Source organism: Nannospalax galili, unplaced genomic scaffold (assembly GCF_000622305.1).
Source record: "Nannospalax galili isolate Female #2095 unplaced genomic scaffold, S.galili_v1.0 scaffold184, whole genome shotgun sequence".
In the NCBI taxonomy this organism is placed as follows: domain Eukaryota; kingdom Metazoa; phylum Chordata; class Mammalia; order Rodentia; family Spalacidae; genus Nannospalax; species Nannospalax galili.
The window spans coordinates 1,557,209-1,569,325 of NW_008351649.1; the positions used below are offsets into that span (position 1 = coordinate 1,557,209).

The window sequence follows — 12,117 nt, forward strand, 5'->3', positions numbered from 1 at the left end:
ATTTGGCAGCTAACAACCATCCGTAACTCCAGTCCCAGGGGATCCAACAGCCTCTTCTGACCTCCACAGCAATGCACGACACGGGTGCACTCACATACATGCAGGCAATACACTCATACACAGAAAATAAAAATAATAAATAAAATATTTAAAAAGGAAAATCTAGACTGGATCCAAACACCCATTCTAGGCCTTATCAACATATTACTATGGGTACCAGGTATGAAAGAAAGAGAGAGAGGGAGAGAGAGGGAAAGAGAGGGAGAGACCAAACCAATTCAAACCAAAAAAGGCAGTAAGGAAGGTACAGATGTGTCCACCTGCTAGAGGAGCTAGTCCTTGGAAAGGGGTACTGAAATCAATGGAGGACAGATTTCCATATGACAGAGGCCCTATCCCTCCACCTCTCCCAACAGAAAGGATATTTCTTATTGGCCTTATCCTCCGTCAGACGCTTGAACGTCATTGAGCAGCTCTGGATGAGCTGGTCCAAGGTCTTCTCTGTGTTCATCAGCTCCTTCAGCTCCTGCCCCAGCTGCTGCTGCTTTGCAGGTCGGGAGGGGTCTTCAAATAGTCCCCTGCCTCTGGGAAACAGTAGCCCCAATGTCATTGTCAGTCCATATCCATGGTCCTCACCCCAGGGCTGCTGAAACAGCTGTACCAAGGAGCTGGTAACGGTCACATATCTCCAATGGTGCCTGCCCCTCACCCCCACCCCCAGGTTATGCAAACCCATGATAATGCCTAGCTCTGAGGGAGCTGCAGTGGTCTAGAACTTCAAGTTTAGGGGTAGATTAGGGATAAGAAACAAGTCAAAGCCTGAACCCCAGTTTTAGAGAGTGCAGTACACCCTTATGCCCCAGCCTTCCTCAGATGGTAAGGAGTCAGTGACCTCAGTCCTGGCTCCCCTGTTTGGGTTTCCTTAGGGATCAGGCCAGGTTCCTTTCAGATTTTGCAGGGGTGGAGTTTTAGAGAGTGCAGTACACCCTTATGCCCCAGCCTCCCTCAGATGGTAAGGAGTCAGTGACCTCAGTCCTGGCTCCCCTGTTGGGTTTCCTTAGGGATCAGGCCAGGTTCCTTTCAGATTTTGCAGGGGTGGAGATAGGAAGCTGGCTCATGCCTACTCAGCTCTCAGGGGATGTTCCAAAGCCAAGAGAGAGGGATTTGGGCAGATCCCTGGCCCAAGAAGCTGGGGTCCTCTCAGGCCTTTACAATTCGTAGAACTTCCCCACTCTGCCCCTTCCTGTATTCTCTCTTGCTATTACTCTAGCAAGTAACACCTGCTCTTCCAATCCACTCTCCAACACACTGGCTATGCTCCTGCCCATAAAGATATTGGTGGGCACTTGTTCCAGAAAAGTCACTCTCCCCTCCGCCCCAACACTCACAGCCATTGGCACTGGCTCCTGGCCCTGCCCACAGCACATGCACCCATCTGGTGGAACCCGGGCCCAGCCCAAGCACTCACACCCACTGGATGTTGTTCTTGGACTTCTTGCGGATGAGTTGGATGCCCTCCAGCACGTTGGTGATGTCATAGATGCGCCGCTTCTGCACATCCAGCACCTCGGCTGCCCAGTTCAGGTCCAGGACCCCATCCTCCGACTCACTCAGGAGATAAATGAACTTCTTGGTGAGCAGCCCCAGAGACGTGTCATACCGGGTCTTCTCCCCAGGAGACTTGGGGGCTGAGGAGGAAAGGGGCTCACTCACAGCTCAGGGAGAGCCAGCCTAGGGATTCTCCATGGATCCAGATTCACTAAGCAACACCTTTTCCCACCCTTCACCATGTGCCTTCCAGTGTGCAGAGCAGGGGGCCTTCACTATGGTAGTGCAGACCTGGAATCTACAACCTCCAGGTGACTCCCTGCAGGTCTCATGGTCATGGAGTGCTGTCAAGACCGGAAGCCAAGTGTCCCCACTCCTACCTAGTTCACAGTACTTTTCCACCATAGCTCAGGTAGCCATATCAACATCTCCAACGACTGCTTACGGCAGGGGTGGGGGGTTGGGGAGAATGTCACTGTTCTGAGCACTTTCCTTATGCAAATACCAGAGGCACAAATAGGTCAGTAACTTGTTCAATTCACTCAGCAAAGCTGGAATTCTGGTCTTCCTTCTTAACCATTATCCTGTTCCCCCAGTGAGGTAGGGAGGGAATGACAAGCCTGGATTTGAGAGCATTTTTATAGATGCGTGTCTGCGCTTTCTTTCCTTGTGTAGCCCAATAATTATGAGAGGAATCAGTCATCTAACATCAAATGGGGAAGTTTCAAGAAAAAGGTTCCTTTTTTTCAATGAGGTTGATGTTGCAAGATGACATCTCAGCTGCAGCCTTAAACCACAAGGGGACTTTGGCAATCCAGTGACTTGAAGTCACATAGACATTGGTGGCCAAACTAGTTTAAGTCCCAGATTCCTCAGGAAAAGGACTTCAGAATTCCTTAACACAGAGAGCCAAGTGTTTATCATGTACTGTTTTGTCATGTTCTGTGTCCACGCAGGCATTACTAACTGATCGATGCATTTGGTTTTTTTCTTTCTTTTTGAGACAAGGTCTCATGTAGTCCCACCTGGTCTGGAACTCACCGGATATGAGACCAGGCTGGCCTCAAATTAAAAGATCCACCTGCCTCTTTCTCCTGTGTGCTGAGATTAAAGGTATACAACCACCCTGCCCTACTCAATGTTTTGTTTGTTTGTTTTTCATAGTCCTGCTGAGCTTTAGAACCCTTAAGTCTTGGTTTGGAGCAACCTCTAACCAATCAACTAAAAAACTTTTTTTTAATTTTTTAAAATTTCTTTTTATTTTATGAGTGCTATGCCTGCATGTATGTAAGTGCAACCATATCATGCAGTGCCCTCTGAGGACGGAAGAGGGTGTTGGATTCCCTGGAACTGAAGTTATGGACAGTTATCCACCATGTGGGTGCTGGGATTCCAGCCTACGTCTTCTGCAAGAGCAGGCAGTGCTCTTAACTGCTGAGCCATCTCTCCAGCTCCAAGAGTAAACCTTCTTAAAATCCTAGATCTAGCTATGCCTCCTTTACATGGGAGAATTAGGGTTCACAGAAAAGGGGGAAACAGTAAAGTCAGGTGGGAGTCCTAACTAGAACACCATTCCTGACGCCCATGCATTTTTGCTGAGTCATATACCTTCAGTGGGTCTCTAGGGAAGTTAGTATGCCTGGACAAGCTGGCTGGCGGAAACTCCCCGTTTAACCAGAGTAGTCACTGCTCAGAGGTAATTCCCTCCAGCTTAGCTTTAGGAAGGCTCCAGCTGGCCAGCCTCAGGATTTTAAGAACCTTATGGTAGCTCAGACTGGATTAATCCAAGGTTTATCTCCCCTTGAATCAGTAGGTGCTATCTGCATGTGGGAGGAAGAGCCTGGTTAGCCTGGGATCCTCTCAGACTGCGTTCTTTTTTAGGAAGTTCAGATTGAAAGAAAAATTTTGTTTTTTGAGACAGGGTCTCACTATGTAACCCTGGCTGGCCCGGAATGCCCTATGTAGACCAGGTTGGCTTTAAATTGATAGAGATCTACCTGCTTCTGCCTCCTGAATGCTGGGATTAAAGGTATACACTACCATGCCTGGCTAAATAAAATAAAATAAAAAAATAAATTTAAATAGTAAGCTCAGGACTGGAAAGACAGCTTATGGGTTAAGAGCACTTGTTCTTGCAAAGAACCCAGGTTCTAGCAACCATATGGCAGCTAACAATCATCCCCAACTCCAGATCAAGGGGATCCAAAGTCCTCTTCTACAGGCACTGCATGCACAAGTGCACTTACATACATGCAGGCAAAACACTCACACATTAAAAATAATTTAAAAAAACAAAACAAAACAGTAGCTGGGTGTGGTGGTGCATGCCTTTAATCCCAGCACTAGGGAGGCAGAGGCAGGTGGATCTCTTTGAATTCGAGGCCAGCCTGGTCTCCATATTGAATCCAGGCCAGCTGAGGCTACAGGGAGACCCTGTCTCAAAACAACCAACCCCCCCCCAAAAAAAAACCAGTAAGCTCAGCCAGGTATGGGGCTGCTCGCCTTTAATCCTAGCACTTAGGAGGCAGAGGCAGGCAGATCTCTCTGAGTTTAAGGCCAGCCTGGTCTACAGAGTGAGTTCCAGTTGAGGCCACAGGGAGACCCTGTCTCAAAACAACCAACCCCCACCCAAAAAAAAACCAATAAACTCAGCCAGGTATGGGGCCGCTCGCATTTAATCCTAGCACTTAGGAGGCAGAGGCAGGCAGATCTCTCTGAGTTTAAGGCCAGCCTGGTCTACAGAGTGAGTTCCAGTTGAGGCCACAGGGAGACCCTGTCTCAAAAAGACCAAAAAACAAAAACAAAACAGTAAGTTCCCAAATAAACACTGGTCATCATGGTTAGCTGGGCAGAGCAGGTGTTCAGTGTGCAAGAGCAGAGTAAGGCTCTAGTCCCAGTTCCATTCACTAGCTGTATTACTTTGGCCATCAGTAAAAAGGGACATCATCCTATCAACTGGACAGGACCAAGAATATGGGGGCTGGAAAGATGGTTCAGAGGTAAACAGTAGGGGCTGCTCTTGCAGAGGACTTAGGTTTGAGTCCCAGCACCCACCTGGCAGCTAACAACCATCCGAAACTCCAGTTCCAGGGGAAGCCGACACCCTCTTCTGACCTTCATGGGTATTGCACAACATGGGTGCACTTACATACATGCAAGCAATACACTCCTACACATAAATTTTTTTTTTTAAAGTGAGAACACACAGGAAACCCTGGAGAAGGAGAGGTCTGACACAAACAACTGTGTGGGTGATTTGGGCAGGGCTGCCGCCTTCTGCCCCACCCTGCGCCACCCTAGGTGCCCCATGGGAAGTTCTTACTTTTGGGGCTGGGCAGGCTATCCATTCGGATGCATTTCCCTTTGGGAGTCCGGAACTCAGGGACCGAAGGCTTCCCGATGCCCTCCAAGTCCAGCTTCCTTTTGGCCTTTGAGAGATAGGGAAAGAGGGGCGGGAGAGACAGAGTTTGAGAATCAGGCCTTCCTCTGACCTGAGGCCAGGGCAAGGAGACCACATGAGGCCACCTCCTGGGTCTGTCTGCCTCCAGTCCTTGGTAAAGAAACGTCAGAGCCCTTCGAGGTGAGTGTTGAGCATCTGTTACACGCGAGCGCACACACGCACACGCGAAGGAAGGAGTGGGCCGGACCTAAACCACATCAGGCTGGGGACCTGCCCCTTGCAGAAGCAGCTGGCTCAGACAGAACCTGTGCCCATCACAGCCCCACAGCTGGCCCTTATCAGGGTGAGGCCAGCATCCGCCCAGGCCCCAGGGGACTTCCTGGCTCTGTGCCACACCCCAGGGAGGTGCCCACATTGGGAAACAGTGCAAACATCCCCACCCCCATGTTTGGGCTTCAACTCAAGGGTTGGGGCCTCCTGAATAGACTGCCTGCCATTCTTTCTTTGCTCAGACACAATGAATCCTTCCCCAGTGTCTTAAGGACAAGCAGCTGAGGCCCTGCTGCCCCTCCCCATTCCCGCCAAGCTTGAGAAACACCTGCTGGGGAAACCAAACCACAGCCCATCTGCTCCTCTCTACCCGGCCACCACCACCACAGGGCCACAATGAGGCTAGAGTTGCAATGCCCGGAAAGGGCCTCCCTGCTGGGTTACGGCTGGGCAGGGATGGGGTGGGGGCAGGACAGGGCAGGGTCACTGGGGCACTGGGGCATTGGGCAGAGGGCCAGCCGGAATCTCCAGCACCTTCATAGGCTCACTGTGTCACCTAGGAATATGTCCCATAACTAAGCACCTCAGTTTCCTGGGGTTGAACATCAATGACCTTGAGAGTTGTGGCAAGGCCTCTGGAGTAATTTCTGGAAAGTTCTCAGCACGCAGCTCAATACACAGTAGGGGACTCAGGAAATACAGTCTGTTCCCCAAACCTCATCTTAATATCTTCCTGGAAACACCACACCCTCTGAGGCCATTGAACCTGTTTCCTTCCTCTGTCCCCCAACACCCCCACCCAGCTAAGAGTTCTGTTTTAACACTTGGTGAGGTCATGCTCCGAAGGGCTGAGCCTTCCAACTGCTGCTGAGCACAGCTGGCTTGACAGGTGTCAGCTCCCCCTTCCTCCACCCCCTCCAGGAAGTCTCCCTGGACTAGATGCCACCTCTCTATCCCATACCCAGGCGCAGAAAAAATCCAAATACCTCCCAGCTCATTCCTCTTGAAGTCTCTCTCCCGAATATTCCTCACCCAAGCCCTAGACTCCTGAGGATCTCTTGTCACTGAAGAAAAGTCTAGCCACCCACTCAGACCTTCCACCACTTAGGAGCCAAGTCTCAGCATCCAGCCCTCATTGAGCCTCCAGCACTACCAGTGTAATCAGTAGCTGGTAATCAGTGTAATCAAGGTCAGGTGAGTACCAAGGTCTTCGTTTTTAATCAAAGTGGTTCATTCCAGCACCCTCCATCCATCCAAGGGAAGGGAAAGGAAGGGGCAGGTCAAGCCAGGTTCCAGCTCATCCCACACTCCTCCCTCCCTCACTACCTGCAGAGCAGGGGGCAGGAGGAAACCCTGCCCTGCCCTGTGCTGGGCCTATCCCATGCTCTCAGGGTTCTACAGTTTCTCACTACTGGCAATCTCTTGGAAGACAAGTTAATTCAGAGAGGTTAAGGTACATGCCTAAAGTCTCACAGACCAAAGCAGAGGCAGGATTTGAACTCAGGTCTGTCCAACTCCAAAGTCAATTACTATATATGCTGCAAGAACTCCATGCGCACACACTCCCCCAGGAACTGCTGGAATGTGGGCCAACACTTGGCTATGCCATCTACCCCATCACTCACACGTTCATACCCTGCTCCCTCCTGAACTCCATGTACTCCCAGGGAACCTAAGCAGAAAAATGTCCCCCATCTAAGGACATCTGGCGGAAAGCTATAGGCATTGCTCAGATGATAAATCAGCTTGTGGCTGGGCTGAGCTTGCAGGGCCCAGGTGACAGAGGACAAGCCCCGAAGAGGCTTTGAGAGCAGGCCCTGGGGTCAGATGGGGTCAAAGCTAGACTGGCCCCATGCTTAGCTGGGATGTCAGGTGACCATGATCCACCTACAGAGTTGGGCTAATAGGCAGCACTTCTGCTGAGGAGTTAGTAAGGTGAGCTCTGCCCAGGCCAATGTAGGGGCTGCCAGCACTCAGGCAGAGCACCCCCAAGGGTAAAGTTCAAGGGTGAGTTGAAAAGAGACAGTAGAGGCTAAAGAGAGCAAAGGTCTGTGACTACACCCAGAGGGCAGTGTGGCTCTCACCTGGACCCTCTGGGATAGCCTCTTTGGCCTGGTTAGGATGTAAGTCCACCAACAAGCCCTTTTAGGTAGAGCACTCTCTGGGCTCAGGCAGCCCCAGAGAAGCAGAGGACCCAAGGGGCCAACAAGGTGGGCACGAAAGGTCAGAGAAGGGAAGTGACTTGCCCAAGGTCACAGAGCAGGGAGCCAGGTCATCTCAGACCTACATCAGGTAGTAGGGTGGAAACAAATTCAGGAATCACCTTGCCTTCAGCTCCTAAAGCCCCTCCGGTGGCAGGACAGCCTGGGGCTTGTTGCTCTGCCCCTGGTTTATGGAGTTCAAAAAATATTTATGTCCAGTCTACCTTCTCAGTTATTGGGGAGGCTGAGGGCAGGACTTTGCTTGGTTTGAGACAGAGTCTTACTATGTAGCCCAGGCTAGCTTCGAACTTTCAATAATCCTCCTACCTCGCCTCCCTAGTGCTGGGATTATGGGAGTTCAAGCCCAGGCTGGCAACACAGTGAGACCCTGACTCAAAAACAAACAGCATATTTTATGATTCTCAGAGGACATTTGGGAAATACAATAAATTAGAGAAACTGTCCTCATAGATACCTGCAGGGTTGACAGAAAATAATGCCACATGCCTGGTGAGATTTCAGATGGGAGTGTTCCCCAGCCTTTTCCAGAGGGTAGGAGCAAATACAATGAATCAGGGAACAGTAGCAAGGAGACCTGAGTTCTGCCACTCAGTTTGGTTGCCATTCCTTTAAAGGCTAACTCCCCCAACAAATCCTGTTCACCCCGAACTTTGCAGCGTGGCCACAAAGCAGAAGGCCACACCCAGGGTTGGGTTTGGAGCAGCTCCAGGTCACACCCTTGTAAAATGAGTAAGCAAGGGGTAGGTCTGCTCATGGGGCTTCAGGGGCCTCAGCATCTGGAGATGGACCAGAGATGGGTTTTAGGCCTGGCAGGCCTTTGGGGAGTGTGATGCAAGGAAACACCTCCACTTTACCTCTGCATAGTTTCCTCACCTGCTTGGAGCATCTTAATCAAGAGACTGTGTAAAGAGTGCCAAGCAGTGCTTGGCACACAAGAGCCATTCTTGCTAAGATCCCGGAGCCCCCCTGGGAGGGTAGAACAGACAGATGCACTCGGGTTGGCGGGTTGGTCAGGGAGGTCCAAAGCAGTTCAAATACCACAGCTGTTACTGACACTCTACATCTGAAAGCAGGTGGCCAGAGATCAGCCACGGAGCTGCCTTTCCTGGGGCACCTAGCTCCTAAATTAGGCAGTTCCAGGATAAATCAAAACTGCATAGAAAAAGCTGTCTTGTAGGTCAGGTCACTCTACCCCATCTCCCTGTATGATATGGGGCAGGTTACATTCCCTTTCTGACCCTCAACCCCTACCCCATAACATGGAGCTACTTGGTCTAATGACTTCACAGGCTATACAAATGCATTAGGCTGTAAAAAGTTAAACACCAGACAAGGCAAAATAATAATTTTTGTAAGTTGCTTGATCTGTCAAATGGGGATAACATAGCTGTCTCTTGCCTTCCTACACCTGAGGTCATGGAAGGTGCAAAGCCTGACTCCAAAGGCAGGAAAATGAGCTGGGGTAGGTGCCACTTGTCTAATAAAACGCCCAAGACACAGGGGGTGGTCTTAGACTTGTACCCAGATTTACCAGCATTATAAATACCCCTATTATATATCTCCCCTCCCTGGGGCCTGCCTCCAAAACCTGGAACTGGAAGTGACCCTGAAGGAGCCCAACAACTACCTACGCACAAGCACACATTCAAAAAGAGGGAACTGGGGCTGTCAAGATGGCTTAGTGTTTGCTGTCACACCTGACAACCTGAGTTTGATCCTCCAGGACCCACATGGTGGAAGGGGAGAATTGACAATCCGAAGTTGTCCCAAGTTGGCACACACACACCCATACACATACAAAATAAATAGATGCAATTTAAACATTTTTTTAAGAAAAAGAAACTGAGGCCCTGACTTTTTCAAATACACACAGTGCGTTAGTGGTAATCAGGACCCGGAACCAGACTGAACCCCAACTCTCACCCCAACTCCTCCAGGCTCTTTCCTACTCCAACCCCACCCTAAGGTTGTTTCCATTCACATGGGCTCCAAGAATTTCACCCTCACAGAACACACCCAGTGTCGCAGCCCCATGTCACCACTCTGATGCCACACCGGGCAGGCCTGGCTGGCAGAACCAGCCAGAACCCTGAGGGATGAACTAAATCTGCAATTGCTATTTAGGAATAGACCAAGCTGGGAGAAGGACCTCAGACCCACACATGGGAAGGAGCTGGCTGGACAATCTGAAGTCTGTCCAAACCAGGGTGACCCAAGACCTCCCTGTCTTAAAAGTCACCAGGAAATCCCCAGGCTTGAAACAGCAGGTGCTGGTTTCCGACGCAAACAATGAAGGAATGAATGAATTGTAGCCATGTCGGTGCCTTGTGGACTCCCCCCAAGGTCATGCAGCCACTTCCAGACATAGGATTGGGTCTGCAGACTCCCAGTCCAGTGTTCACTGCACTGCACCACAGAGGATGAGATTTCATCCAGTGCCAAAACGAAGGGTCTCTTATTCAGATATTGGGGGCAATGGATAGTTCTGAAAACAGAGAGCACCTCTTCCCTCTAGCCTAACGCTACCTGTTTCACTCCACCCCCCTCCTCCCCACCGAGGAAAGCGTGGGGGAAGCAGTGGGGGGTCCCCAGCATTACCGGCAGCCGGCCTTCCGGCACACATCGCACAACTTGGGCCTCGGGTCCGTGGGGGGTGGCGTCCAGGCAGATGCCCAGGGTTGCAGTGGGAGGCACCACTGTCTGCGGGTAAAGCGAGGCGTAGTAGGTGGTGGTGGTGGTGGTGCCGGCGGGGCACGGCTGGGGGCTGCTGAGGCCAGGAGGCCACAATTCCGTAGGGCTCAGAGCCCGCAACCCCACTGCAGGCGGCGCGGTGGCCGGAGCCAGGGTCCGCGGCCCGCGCAGCATGGCGAGTGCGGCGCCCCCTGCCCACCCGGGTCTGACGCGCCCGCTGGGCACCTGCGGACTCTGCAGCGGCTCACGCGGCCCGCGGCATGGCGCGGACGCCAGGAGGAGCCGCCAATGGACGCCCGCCGGGCAAGCCGGACCCTCCCCTCCTGGCCCGCCGCCCAGCCCCGCTGCGCTGGGAGATCGCCTGCTTGGAGAACTCGAGGCGCGGGTGGCACTGCCAGGGGCTGGCCCGGCCGGGTGCGCGCCCCCGGGGGGCCGGGACGCCCCAGGTCCTGAGGGCGCGGGGAGGCGGGTATCCCGGGCAGCCTCGAGCTCGGCGGACACGCGTGTGCTCACACTCGAGGGATCCCGGCCGCCGCCGCTGCGCTCTCTGTTTGCACTCAGGTCCCCGAGTTTTGCTAGGTCCTTTTTCTTTTCTTCTTTTCTTTTTTTTTTAAGCGCCAAACTACGTGCCGCGAAATTCGGATCTCCCGCGGAAAATGCCGCGCTTCGATTGGCTGGGCAACAAATACAGGCTCCGCCTCCCCCCGGAAAGGACTGGTTTGAGAAACTGGGATTGCAACCAGAGCAAAGCAGCTTAAAGGGGCCGCGACACCTGCTGCCAGCGTCCGAGGAGCGAGATCCAGTCGGAGGATGATTCCCGGACGCGCGGTAATAGAGACTGGCAAAGTAGTGAACCGCACGGAAAAATGGCCCCAGTTCCCTGGGGTCGGGGGACATTTGCATTTCCCAAGTCACACGACGTTTTGTTAGTCTGTGTTGTTGCTTAGATTATATGCATTTATTAATATATTAATATTGTCCTATTTCCTGTTCAGAAAGCCAAGAACTTGTTCCTTTTCTTGGCAAAAGGGGAAGGAGAGTGGAGCCTCACATTTATCCATTTTCAAAGGGAAAACCAGCATCTATTGAGTGCCTACTGTATGCTTACAATTCACCAAGTTTAGATCATTACATGTGTTATGTTGTTTAATTTAATCCAACAATCCTGGAAGTTGGGTGAGTAAAGCCAGGGAGCTTGAGAGGCCCGATCATTTGCCTAGGGTCATAGGGACAGATTTGCTGATCCCAGAACTGGCAACTCAATCTAGGACAGTCCAGCTTCAGAGTCCTTGTTTCTTCCAGTAAAGGGTTCCTCCCTGATTCTCCCAAACGCTGCCCTGCCCTGTGAAAGCGTATCTTGAGTGAGGGTCTGTCCTGCAGAGCTCTGACTTGGTCATCAGCCACCTTCCCAGGACCTCAACCCTCAGTAAATACTTAAATACCACCAGATTTCTCCTAAACAATTCTTTGGCCATTAACAGTCTTCCTCCCTCATTCAACTCACACCCCCCTGCCCTTTGTTGATCACCCATTTATATTTTCATCTCTTCAGTTAAAGAGGCTGGGAGAAGTGGCCTTGGGTGGCAAGTGACAGAGCCTCCAGCAGCTGCCTGCCTATTCAAAGTCCACTGTGTGATTTTTTTATGCAAGTCTGAGCCTTGGCATTCAAAGCCTTCCAGAGTCTAAGATCTCAACAGATCATTCAAAGCTTTCCAGAGTTGTCCCCAGGTTAAGACCTCAACAGATCATCAAGGATGGGGTAGCTCAGGCTAGCATACCTGAAATCGAAGCCAGGCCTTAAGTCTTTTTACTAAGCTGAGAGACAAGATTTTTCAATTCTCTGAGCTTTGGTTTTCTCATCCCTAGTAACACCTCATAGGACCACGGAGATATCTTAAGAAATAATAAGTGCAAAGCTTTCTGCACAGAGCCTGGTTCCTAGAGCCTCAAGAATTGGCATCTGGGGCTACATCTCTGACTTTATCT

General features: G+C 51.4%; 1 protein-coding gene across 3 annotated transcripts in view; it reads right to left on the minus strand.

Annotated features, from left to right (window-relative positions):
* The window catches only part of E2f2 (E2F transcription factor 2), a 25,425-nt gene extending 14,518 nt beyond the window's left edge, over positions 1-10,907 (minus strand). Inside the window, exons 1-4 of one of the 3 annotated variants that reach the window (XM_029553786.1) lie at positions 10,039-10,907; positions 4,871-4,976; positions 1,469-1,688; positions 426-578 (exon numbers count right to left, since the gene is read on the minus strand). In XM_029553786.1, the coding sequence (XP_029409646.1) occupies positions 426-578; positions 1,469-1,688; positions 4,871-4,976; positions 10,039-10,305 (746 nt within the window). In that variant the 5' untranslated portion in view covers positions 10,306-10,907. Of the gene's footprint in view, positions 1-425; positions 585-1,468; positions 1,689-4,870; positions 4,977-10,038 lie in introns of all 3 variants that reach the window. The other 2 variants (XM_008848592.2, XM_029553787.1) reach the window with 2 other exon arrangements.
* Between the last annotated feature and the right edge of the window lie 1,210 nt (positions 10,908-12,117).